Below are 13,082 nucleotides of genomic sequence, written 5' to 3'. Positions count from 1 at the left end.
CCACTGCAGGCAAGCGGAGTGAACCATGAAACGCACACCCCAAGGAGGACCACGTGGCCATGAAAAGAGAACAAGGAAGATTTCTATAAAAATGGGAACATGTGACAATACATAAATGCAGCACATTAACATGTTGCATGCCTTGAATTTACAATGCTGTAGGTCAAACATACTTCAACTAAAACATTTTAAAAGACAATCCAAAAATATAGACATGGCTGCTGCTGCTGAGTCACTTCAGTCATGTCCGACTCTGTGTGACCCCTTAGACGGAAGCCCACCAGGCTCCCCCGTCCCTGGGATTCTCCAGGCAAGAACACTGGAGTGGGTTGCCATTTCCTTCTCCAATGTGTGAAAGTGAAAGTGAAGTCGCTCAGTCGTGTCCGACCCTTAGCGACCCCACGGACTGCAGCCTACCAGGCTCCTCCATCCATGGGATTTTCTAGGCAAGAGTACTGCAGTGGCTTGCCATTGCCTTCTCCGATAGACATGGCACGGTTCTTAAAATCTATTTTAAAGTGAAAAATGCAAGTTGCAGAAGAATACACAGTATGCCAGCTTTTGTGTACGAAAGAAACCATTAGTCCTGTGTGTGTGTGTGTGTGTGTGCACATGTGCGCCCGCGTGTGTACATGCGTACCTTGCTTCATGGTGCTGGGCTCTACAGATACTGCACTGTTTACAAATTGAAGGTTGGTGGCAACCCTGCAGTGAGCAAATCTATTGGTGCATTTTTTCCAAAAGCGTTATCTTTTAATTAAGGTATGCAGATTTTGAGGGGGACCAAATGCTATTACACACTTAACAGACTACAGTACAGTGTCAGCATAACTTGTATAGGTCCTGGGAAGTCACCCAATTCACGTGACTCACTGTGATATCCGATTTATCTTGGCAACCTGGAACTGAACCTGCACTATCTCCAAGATATGCCTGTATTTGCTCATTTTTGCCAAAAGGAACAACAGGCAGGATAAACCAGAAACCAATCAGAACAGCTTCCCTGGTGGTTGAGTGGTAAAGAATCTGCCTGCCAAGGCAAGAAACCCGAGTTCAATCCCCAGGTTGGGAAGAGCCCCTGGAGAAGGAAATAGCAACCCACTCCAGTATTCTTGCCTGGAGAATCCCATGGACAGCGGAGCCTGGTGGGCTGCAGTCCATGGAGTCACAAAGAGTCAGACACGACTGAGCAACTAAACAACAATCAGAACAGTTACCTGTATCAAGTGGGTGCTAACGGGGTTGAAGGGAGAGTAGGGGGAGTGTCCTCTGAGAGGTACAAACATAAACGGCTCACGTACTCTCCCGCAGACCCTCTCTGGGAGGAGTGGGAGCACATGCTCCCACACCCGAGGTGGAGTGCCTGCCTCTGACCGGCACCCACTCACCTACCGAGGAGCTGGGCACCGGGTGGAGGGAGGCTGTGCCAACTGGGGCAGAGGGATGTCTGTAAAGGGGCAGCGAGGGCTAGTGGTGGAGCATTCCTGGATGAAGAATATCCAGGGCTGGGGGCACTGGGCCTGGATACAAACACCAGGGAGCGGGCTGGAGGGGGTGGGGGGAGTGGGGATCGCCCTGCCCACTGCGTGGACCCACCTCTTTGGCACGGAGCTGATCCTCCCCAATGGTGGTGCTCAGCAGGGGCCGGAGGGAACCCAGGAGCCGCCACCACGGCCAGTCCCTGACCGCCAGGAACACAGTCACGTTCTTCTGGATGCACCGCGCGGCCAGCCGGTGAATCTGCAGGGGATGAGAGTGCAGACTGAGGGCCCTTCCCAGCTCAGCTGAAGGAGGCAGCGGGCGGGGGTCAAGGGGGCTGGAGGATATCGGTTTATCCTTAGTGAAAGGGATGGGGAACTTAAAAAAAAAAAAAAAAAAGGCTTCCTTTAATGGAGTCAGGCCCTCAGCATCAAGCCACAGTTTAGTCTGAAATAATAATAACAACAGAATAAGAAGTATAAATATTATACAATGGGGTCACCTCTCACATGAGGATTAGGCTCAAAAGTCACTGGGCAAGGCAAAACTCCCCTGGAAAATCCCTGAAACCTGCCCACAAGAAGCAGAGGCCATGATGATGCTGTCAGTTGATATTTAAGGAAGAGATACTATTTCCAGTGCATTTAAACACAAGTCCATGCTTCTCACTCCTGACTGTGCATCAAATCTCCAGGAGGACTTGTTAAAACACAGATGCCTAGGCTCCAGCCCAGAGCATCTGATTCAGTGAGCCTGGGGCAGGGCCCGAGAATCTGCGTTGTGCACAAATTCCTAGCTGATGTGGATGCTGCTGGTCCGGGGACCACACTTTGAGAACTGCTGAGCTAGGTCACTCTAATCAGAGGTGGGAATCAAGCTGAGTAAGAAGCCACCATCACAACAGCCAAGGCTTGCTCAGCTGGCACAATGCCTGCTACAGGCCAGACACTACCTGGAGCATCTTATACCAGCTCAGTCCTCACTATAGCCCTATGAAGGTAGGTGTTATTATCATCCCCGTTTTACAGATGGGAAAACTGAGGCACAGAGCAGTACAGTCACTCGTCCAGTGTCACACAGCTTCTCAGAGGTTGAGTCAGGATCTGAACCCCTGCAGTGTCGCTGCAGACAGAGCCCAGGCTCTTAATTTAACCTGTTTCAACCTGTTCCACAGCATAAACTACCTGAGTACAATGGGCCGGTGAGACAGCTCTCTTACCAAGTACGTATCTGTGAGTTTGCACGTCCACAGAAGCTGGGGGCACGTGCACTGAGACTCTGTGCTGGTGGCAGCAATGAGCAGCAGCAGGAGGCCAGCGGCAGCTGGTGTTACTACTGAGCAGTCACGGTGTGGTGTGTCCCGTGCTACGTGCATGTTATCTCATGGCACCTCCTCTAAGCGACTATGTGGTAGAGGTGAGATTCACACGTGGCTCCTGTTTGCCTCTAGAGCCGTGCTGTGTACTCCATCATGCAGGCTGCAGAGAGGAGACTCAGTCTCTGGAGAAGTCTGAGGATGGTGGCCTAGAGTGGCTCAGGACTGCAGACTCCAACCCTGCCCTCTGGTCCTAAAGGCCTCCAGGGACAGATCCTGCCCATGCCCTGCCTGCTGACCCATGGCAGCCAAGTTCTCCAGAGATGGGACAGACTGAGATCATTTCCAACCCAGGAGGGCTTGGACAACCTCTGGACATCCTGACCACGGCTCTCATCAGTGGTGACTTGATGTCAGTTCAGTTAGTTCACTCGGTCGTGTCCAACTCTTTGTGACCCCAAGGACTGTAGTACACCAGGCCTCCCTGTCCATCACCAACTCCCAGAGTTTACTCAAACTCATGTCAACATCCTAGAAACAGCTGTATCATCTTACAAAGTGCCTGTTAAAGTCTGATCACCTGGACAGAGTGTGGGCACCAGCATGGGAGATGGGCGGACCTCCTTGCCCACCCCAGACTCACTAGACCAAGATCCACACACTAACAACATCCACTGGAGATTCGTGCATAAGAGCAAGTGTGAGAAGCAAGGATGACAGCCCCTGGACCAGTGTGGGGGATGCTCTTCCAGATCCCACACCCCTGCCGGGTTCACATGACACTCAGTGCCCCCACCTTCAGCTTCTTGAACCCCTGGCGAGAGAGAAAGCCCCTGCAGGCCGCCTGGAACAGGACAATGCTCTGAGACACCAGCTTCTCCCGCTGCTTCTCCAGCCTGGACACCACGCCCGCCTTGAGGAAGACCTGGAGGGATGGAAGGTTGCAGGTGACTTTCCACAAATGCATCAGACTGTCTCACATGGGAGGGGCTGCAGCTCAGCCCGACTTCTCCTGTGTCCACCCCAAATGTTTGTGAGCAGATGCCCTGGACCGGGGCTCTAAATGGTCAAAGCACCTTGTCTCCTGAGGCCTCCTCTTTCCCTTCTCTTGGCCCCCGGGGCTGCACAGTGTGGCTCACACACCTGAGTGTGGTCACTGTCACCACCCGGGGGTTTGTTAGAAACGCAGCGTTCCGGGCCCCACCCCAGACCTGCTCAATTGGGACAATCCCCATGGGGACTCACGCACGTTTGCTGAGAAGCACCTCACGTCTCCCAGTCCTGGCACCACCCGGGGAGTGTGGTCAATGCGGACTCCCAGGCCCCGCCCCAGGGGGTGCAGAACCAGCGGTCTGGGTGGCATCCCTGGGTGTGCATTCTGTTTTGACAAGTGCTGCTGGCCAGGAGAGAAGAGCTGCCCCAGAAACACTCAGTCCTGCCTCAGAAGGAGGGGCAGAGAATGCAGGGAAGTGGGGGCAGCCCTTTTCAGTCACAAGAGGCTGGGGCCAGGCCGGAGCGGCCCACGGGAGGCACGCAGGCATCAAGCGGAAGACAGCTGCAAGTTCACAGTTTCGGGCCTCGGCTCTCAGTAACGGATAGGGGCTCCCTCAGCAAAGTGACCAATGCATTCTCAGCTCCCACAGGGCTGCCCCTGAGAGACTGTGGGGAACAGCGGAGGGTTTTCAGAGTAAGCCTGAAGCTCTGGGGTCAGGCCTGCCCTGGCCAAGGTGCTGGGGTCACTGCGGTTGGTGTCGCCTCCCCAGAGGCAAAGGAGAGACGCTCTCATGCTGTTCATTTTCTGAGCACAGTCCCAAGTGTTACTTCACCAGATGCGGTTTGTAGCCCCAAAGGTGGCCAGTCGCTAGAGAGCACCATCTTAATCACTGATACTGTCAGGTAATCCAAAGCATTATCCGTTAACGGCTAACATGGATGGAGCCCTCCTATGTTCTGGATCTGAACCGGACGTTTGATATGCAGGCAAAACACTTAACATGGAGAATCTTAGATGGTAGTTACCACAACCCCCCCCCATTTAAAAAATCTTTTTTGGCTGCACTGTGTGGCATGTGGGATCTTAATTCCCCAAACAGGGATCAACCCCCAGCCCCCTGCACTGGCAGCAAGAAGTCTTAACCACTGGACCACCAGAAAGTGTCCAATCCCCACATTTGATGGAGGGAGAACCTCGGGCTAAAAAAGGCATGTTTTCGCCCAGATCCTCCACTGCTGAATGGTAACACCGGGATTAGCTTCCCTTTCTGACACCGGAGGAGACCATGGTTGTCACTGAATATAACTAACATTTGCATGGCATCTGAATTTTGAGAAGCTCTTCTCCCATGTCCCATTTTAACTCGAGTTCATGTGGCTGGTGAGCAGCAAAGCTGAGACTTGACCCGGGAACCTCGAGCCCACCTCCTGCACCCATTCACACCGTCAGCATGAGGGGCTCTCATTTGATGGCTCACACGGCACCCGAACATCGGGGGTTTGTGGACGGACAGTAATCTAATTCCAGGTGGAGCCAAGGGTCTCCACAGGGTCTCCATCCCCTTAAACCTGTTTTCTGAAACCATGACCAACCACTCGGCCAGCCCCACGGCAAAACTTTCCTCAGAGGGAAGGTGGAGATTAGCACCCCATTGCTGCTAATTAACTCTGTTCTGTAACCCTCCATTGCTTTACACAACACTTCCTATAAGCCGGGCTGCCAAGACAATCAGCCTCGTTGAAACAAAGACACAATTGACTCATTACCTATCAGATTGCCTCAATAATGACTATATTAATTTCACAAGCTAGTGAGTCCCAAAAGCTGCTGTTAAAAAAATCAATGATCAAAGTGATGACAGCACTAGTCCGTATATTACAAAAGTCGGCAGGCGCTGCCAAAACTGTTATTGATTAAGTATGAAGCTTTCATTAAAAAGATAATTGGAAACGACCATACACAGAATGGGAATAAGTCATTGCCTCTGTAGAATCTTGATTTTTTTTTTTTTCTTTTCTTTTCTCTTTTAAGAGCACATTGCCATCCAGGAGGCTGACGGCATGTGGAATCCCACCCTTTTCATAAATGTCATGGCCCTTGGCACAGGCCTCGATAAGGCACTGGGGGCTGAGAATCACAAAGGAAAATCTGAATAATTCACTCTTTGTGGATTCAGCTGCTTATTGAACCCAAGCAGAGTATAATGTCCCAACATCCCCTTCCGAATGGGATCTCTGGGAGTCGCTGTTAGGCACACTGCTTTTGCTCTCAAAGTGCTGCAGGCCAAGGTTTCAACATCTAATGTGGCCATGGCTCTCCTGTCTAATACTGCTGAGAAATTAGCTATTCTCTCTCAGTAATTTTCCAGATTAGAGAGGACCAATTCTTTAAACATTAAAATGTTACCCTGTTTGACAAGCATCCTGCCCCTGCTGGCAAATGCCTACCACAAACAATGACACAGCACTCCCATCAAACGACAATGTACTGATCCCCACAGCCGACTTGGGAGGCAGAAAGCAGGGGGTCCGTTTTAGAGATGTGGGGACTGAGGCTCAGAGAGACTAAGTTACTTATTTCACACTCGCACTCTGAGGCAGTGGTGCGGCCAGGGTGGACCAGCTCAGTCTGTTCTCTCCTATTCACGGCCTTCCCACCTACGAAGCGATGCATCTGACAAAGCATGAGACCTGCATCTGCCCTTAAAGATGGCAGTCTGTCACCACAGCTCACCTGGCTTCCAAAAGGAGACATGGGCTTTGACACGCTCTGGACGGTTTCTTAGTGAATGCCAAGTATGACTCAATATTCACCCTGTTTTATCATGGGATGTTCTGGCTTGCAGACCTTTTGTCCCACCAGCCTGAGACTGTGAAAAGTGACTTCTCATCTGGCTCTTCTCTTCCTTACTCTGCCTTAGTTGCTGGGGTCACAGGGACTGACTGTGAGACTCATGAAGTAACTAGGCACTTATCTGAACAGGGGTTCTCCAACCTCAGCATGTACTCGGACCCCCTAGAGAGCCTGTCCCAACTCAGACTGGGGGGTTCCACCTCCAGGGTTTCAGAGTCAGTGGTCAGGCTGGGGTGGTGGCGCCTGAGAACATATGTTTTCAGGAAGCTCTCCGGCGATGCTGAGGCAGCTGGTCCAGGGATCACACTTTGAGAACCGCTGTTAGTCTAAAAGGATGATGTTCTTGGCGCTGAAGAAGAATTCCTCTGATTAAAAAATTTGCCGTATATTTCCATGAATAAACAATAGAACCACAGCATATTGAAAAGAATGTGGGAGGACTTCCCTAGCAGTCCAGTGGTTAAAAATTCATGCTTCCAATGCAGCGGCCACAGGTTTGACACCTGGCTGGGGAACTAAGATCCCATGTGCCGTGTGGTGTGACCAAAAAAAAAAAAGGGAAAAGAACCTGGGCTTTGGACTGGTACACATTTCCATGGGAGCTGTGCTCCTGGATCCTGAGAGGAACTGGAAAAGGGGCTGACTTCCCAGAGATACAGTTTCCTCATTGGTGAAGAAGGGATATTATAATCATCTCAACAGAGACTGTTGAGAGGAAAAGAGGAATAACATATGATGTTGCTTAGCACAGCACCAGGCTTGTGGTGGGGCCCAGGAACCCATGGGTTTATCTCCTCTGCTGGAAACGTCCACAGAACATCCTATGGACCAATCAGGTTGGGACCACAGCAGACTAACAGCTTCCACCACAGGCTTTAGCAGGACCAAGAAGCCTGTGGGAAGAGGCTGGTGTGTCTAGGGGGCAAGGACCGGCGTGAAAGACCGTGAGCTCTCCGAGGAAAGAGGCGTGATGGGGTGGGACACTTCACTCTGATAAGAGGCACCCGGGCCAATAGTGCCCCCAGGACGGGTTTGTGGAAACCAGGGTCCTGCCCCCGCACTGTACATGGTACCTGAACATGGAAGGCAACTGACAGGGGTTTCCTGGGTGACGTTACTCACTCAGCAGGTAACTAAGTGGGGAAACGGTCCCCGAGTCTATCTCCAGTCTGTATCCCTAACGTTGTCCCCACCCCCCAACCAGCCGGCCCCTGAGCCTGCAAACTCCCCACACTATGGCCCACTCACTCTGGGAGGCGGTGATGGGTCTGCTACTGAGACAAGTGGGTGAGGGCCCCAGGGTCATCTGGGGAGCCCTGAACACAGGACGTTTCCTCACGAGAACTTAGAGGATGCCTTGAGCACATTAGGGCTCCATGAAATTCTTCTTTAAGCGTTTAAACTTTTTCTGAAGGGCTGCTGGCTCAACACCCATTTGGAGAAATCTATGTCCCTCAGCTCTGAAATTATACGCCTTCTTCTCATGCCCTCTCCTCTCACTCACCGCTGCTAATCCCTAAGACTACAGCTGTGTTTCATGTGGTTGCAAAGTAAAAGCTGCAAGGCTTTTCTAGTGAAGGTGGGCCTTTCTGAGGTTCAGACAGTTCTACTAAGGCCCAGATGTTAACTCTGAGGTCCCTGAGAGTGTCACCTCTAATAAATGATATTCCTCAATGGTCTCTCCACTCACACTTACCGCATTTTATCTTAATGGCCTCGTCATATAAGGAGGGCAGAGAGTTACTAGCCCTGCATTCAGCTGGGGAAAAGGAGACACACAGAAGTAGCGGAAGCTGAGGAGGACAAGAGTCAGGTCTCATGTGGGTCCCTGATGTCATGGGTAGAATGGCAAACAAAGGCGCTCTACTCACCTGGCTGTGCCCCACGGCCACGGCCTTCTTCTCCAGGTCCAGTGTCTGCAGGAGCTGCGCCACGGCCTGGGAAGGAGAGGAGAGTTAGAGGGGAAGATGGACTGAGGGCTGGAGACTCCCAGAGTGGATGGTCAGCTTGCTGGAGGGCTAATAGATACCCAGAGATAGCAGATGTCTCCCATGTCTGTGAGCTAACAGAGTTCCACCTCCCCAGGCAAGTACAGAGTTGGGCATGGACTGGGTACTGACTGTGTGCCGTCCACCCTGCTAAGACCTTCACAGACACCATCTCGCTTCACCCTCATGGCAACCCCAGGCGGGTCATCACACTAGCATACCCATTTAATAGAGGAGAGAACGACAGATGCAAACTAAATGGAGGATGTGTCTGCTCTGGAAAACAGTATGGTGAAACCTCAAAAAATGAAACATGTAATTACCATATAATCTAGAAATTCCACTTCTGGATATATACCCAAAAGAACCGGAAGCAGGGATACTTGTACACAGTCAGTTCATACCAGCATCATTCACAGTAGCCAAAAGGTGGAAGTAACCTAAGTGTTACGAAACGCAGTGATGGCTGCAGCCATGAAATTAAGAGACACTTGGTTCTTGGAAGGAAAGCTATGATGAACCTAGACAGCATATTAAAAAGCAGAGACATCACTTTGCTGACAAAGGTCTGTCCAGTCAAAGCTATGGTTTTTCCTTAGTCTTGTACAGATGTGACAGTTGGACAATAAAGAAGGCTGAGCACCGGAGAACTGATGCTTTAGAGCTGTGGTGCTAAAGAAGACTCTTGAGAGTCCCTTGGCCTGCACAGAGATCAAACCAGTCAATCTTAAAGGAAATCAACCCTGAATATTCATTGGCAGAACTGATGCTGAAGCTGAAGCTCCAATCCTTTGGCCACCTGATGCAAAGAGCCAACTCATGGAAAAGACCCTGATGCTGGGAAAGACTGAGGCAACAGGAGAAGGGGGCAACAGAGGATGAGATGGTTAGATAGCATCACCAACTCTATGGACATGAATTTGAGCAAACTCTGGGTGACAATAAAGGACAGAGGAGACAGGCATGCCACACAGTCCACCGGGTCACAAAGACTCAGACATGATTTAGGGACTGAACAACAACAACCTAAGTGTCTATCAACAGATGGATGGATAAACAAAAATGTGGTATATATACCCAATAGAATATTAATCATGTTTAAAGGGGAAGGAAATTCTGAAACAAGCTACAACATGGATGAACCCTAAGGACATTATATTTAGTGAAACAGGTCAGTCACAAAAGGACAAATACCATATCATTCCACTTATACGACATACCTAGAGCAGTCAAAGTCATAGAAAGTGTACATAGAATGATGGCTGCCAGGGGCTGGGGTGACGGGGATGGGAAGTTAGTGTTCAATGGGTACAGGGTTTCAGTCTTTCAGAAAGAAAGAGTTCTAGAGATGGATGGGGGTGATGGCCACAGAGGAGTGTGAAAACACTTAATATTGCTAAACTGCACACTTAAAAATCTCAAAAAACGCTAAATCTCATGTTATGTATATTTTGCCACAAGTTTTAAAAAATGGAATGAAGAGAATTCCCTGGTGGTCCCGTGGCTAAGATTCCACATTCCCAAAGCAGGGGGCCCGAGTTTGGTCCCTAACTAGATCCCACCGGCCACAACTAAGAGTCTGAAACTAAGACCTGGAGCAGTCAAAGAAATAAATATTAAAACAAAAACAAAACAGAATGAAGGCATTTCCCTAAAGGTTATGAGTTACACGAACCAAATTCGAATCAGGGTGTGTCAGGCCACACTGCAGCCTCTAAGTTTGGACTGCTGCCCAGGCCCAGGACAGGGGCAGAGGACCTCAGGCCACTGGGGAATTTACTCCCGTGACAGCCACCCCAGCACCCTGTCCTCTCACCCACAGGCCAGGGACGGCCTGACTCTCCCGAATGTTTGCTGAATCATGACATGGCCACTAACGCTGTGTTCCTGGCCTAGATGAGGGAGGGAGAGTCCATGTTTAATTCATCAGTTTCCTCTACCACATCTGGTATATAGCAGGAGCTCAATAAATATGATGAGATCCAGTGAGGGTGGAAGCAGGGCAGGTTGGAGTGGGGGAGTGTGGAGAAAGGCAATGCCCCCTTCAGGAGAAACAAATTCATCTGAGATCCCTAGACCCTGCCTTGGCCAGGACACCAGCCATTTAATGGAGTCTGGCTCAGACAGTAAAGAATGTGCCTGCAATGCGGGAGACTCCGGTTCCATCCCTGGGTCAGGAAGATCCCCTGGAGAAGGGAATGGCTGCCCACTCCAGTATTCTTGCCTGGAGAATCCCATGGACAGAGGAGCCTGGCGGGCCCCAGTCCAAGGGGTTACAGAGAGTCAGACATGACTGAATGACTAACACTTTCCCTTTCCTCTTTTCACAGAGGCCGCAGGCTCTGGAACAATCCTGTCAAGAGATCTGTACCCTTGGACAAATGCAGGTCCAGCCTAGTCCCTTTGTGACTCCAATTCCCCTCCCGCTCCACCCCCAGGCCAGCCCTCTTGGACTTCCTATTCACTGAAAACCACCAAGTCTATCTACAGAATAAACTGTCAGAAAAGTCATTGTGACATTCCACCAAGAAAAAGGTATTCTGAGACAGAATAATTTGATAGATGAGTTTCAATTCCACGGATCATAGCATCACAGAAAACTTCCCAAAACACACACAAAAAAAGAAAATGCTTATTGAAAGTCCAGACCAAGGCTGTAATCTGGGGGGAAGTTTCCTTCTCTAACCTCAGAGAAGAACATTCCATAGCGTCCCCTCCAAAAACTCAGTGGTTTCACTTAAGATTACATTTTAGCCAAAATAGCTCCTAGGGAGCTACAGGCAGCAAAATGCAAAAACCAAACATATCCAGAAAACATTTTTTTCTCTCTGCATAAGAGGAAAACAAAATAAAAACTGAGAAGCATTTCTTCAAGAGAAACTTCTGCTGCTGCTGCTGCTAAGTCACTTCAGTCGTGTCCGACTCTGTGTGACCCCACAGACGGAAGTCCACCAGGCTCCCCGGTCCCTGGGATTCTCCAGGCAAGAACACTGGAGTGGGTTGCCATACTGGGCCTTTAAGAATGGTGGGAACCCACTCCAGTGTTCTTGCCTGGAGAATCCCAGGGACCGGGGAGCCTGGTGGGCTTCCGTCTGTGGGGTCACACAGAGTCGGACACGACTGAAGTGACTTAGCAGCAGCAGCAGTGATCAAGCTCCTTCCACTCCCACCAGGCTCTGTCACTGCAGGGGTCCCACTGAGGTGAGGCAAGCAATGAAAACCAGCTCTTTGCTGCCAGAAGGGGTTCACATACAGGGAGCAAAGTGAGGAGAAATCCCACATCCAGAACCATCATCAGAAACAGTAAGTGATCTTGGCACCAAACGAATGGAGAAGGTCAATGGCACAGCTAGCCTAAGGCTTTTCTGAGAGGGGCAAGCAGCGGGGCAGTGATTAGCCAGGTCCCTGTAACAAGGAGATACTGGGAATGGGACGGTCACAGTCGGCCGTGATAACCATGCCCCATACATTCCTGGCCATCTGAAAGGGATCCACACGCACTGAAGTGAGGGGGGCTGAGGCACTTAATACATTCCCACCTAAATATAAGGCCATGTGCGCAGGCGGAAAATACGGAGAAGAGCCACACAGAAAGTAAAATCTGCGGCACAACTATAAATGCCTGAACACTGGACACACTTTCCAAACCACACAGATCACTGTCAAATCACTGTAAAAAGTCAGATAAAGGCGTCACATATTCAAGATGCTTGACCCCAACTTCTGCTGACCTGGCACGGGGTCAACCCTTGAGAATCCACAATGTCTAATAAAAACAAGAAGTTTTAAGAAGTGGACAGAGACAGTAGCAATCTCACACCACAGGGGAGATAGACTCCATAAATCTAGTCCTATTAAGTTACTAAGTAATTGGGGAAAGGTTGGGATCTAGAGACGCAATATTTTATTATTGAAAATGTCCGGTTTTCAACAGAAAATTACAAGACATGCAAAGAAATTACCAAGTGTGACCTATGTTCAAGGAACAAATCCCCAAAGTCAGTCGCGGGAAACCCTCTGGGGGCGTAGATGCTGGCCTTAAAAAAGACTTCCAGACAACTCTCACAAGACACGTAACGGGCTTAATTAACTCACCATGGCTGGCATGTGCTGAGTTTCCAACCTCGGGGGCACTGTAGAGTGATGACACACCCTCAACCTTCACCACTCTGGGCTCAAACTGCTAGGCCCTGAATGTACCCGGGAGAGACCCAACTCAGCCTCCAATGACACGGTCCCCATGTCCTCCAACTGTGCACAGAGGTTTCTCTCCAATATTTAACGAGGATGCCTTCCTCCCCCCAGCAAAGCACACAGTCTGGCATCTCACATTAAGCTGCACATGCCAGACCGGCTGCAGAAGACTCCAGGAACCACAAAGGGCCGTGACTGGGAAGGGCTCCCTACTCACCCCTCCATAGGTCGCGTGATGCAGGGACCCATGGTTGTGGGA

General features: G+C 50.3%; 1 protein-coding gene across 4 annotated transcripts in view; it reads right to left on the bottom strand.

Annotated features, from left to right (window-relative positions):
- Positions 1–13,082, bottom strand: part of MYO18B (myosin XVIIIB) — a 232,041-nt gene that overhangs the window by 130,119 nt on the left and 88,840 nt on the right. For all 4 annotated transcript variants that reach the window (XM_055405416.2, XM_055405418.2, XM_055405415.2 and 1 more), the window contains 3 exons: positions 8,513–8,578; positions 3,591–3,719; positions 1,597–1,740 (listed from right to left, as the gene is read on the bottom strand). In XM_055405416.2, coding sequence (XP_055261391.2) covers positions 1,597–1,740; positions 3,591–3,719; positions 8,513–8,578 — 339 coding nt within the window. The remainder of the gene's footprint in view (positions 1–1,596; positions 1,741–3,590; positions 3,720–8,512; positions 8,579–13,082) is intronic.

Source organism: Moschus berezovskii, chromosome 19, assembly GCF_049115385.1.
Source record: "Moschus berezovskii isolate FMDL1 chromosome 19, NW_MosBer_1.0, whole genome shotgun sequence".
NCBI classification, from domain to species: Eukaryota; Metazoa; Chordata; class Mammalia; order Artiodactyla; family Moschidae; genus Moschus; species Moschus berezovskii.
The sequence above is the reverse complement of the archived record's forward strand: the minus strand, read 5'-3'. Positions and strand labels throughout refer to the sequence as shown.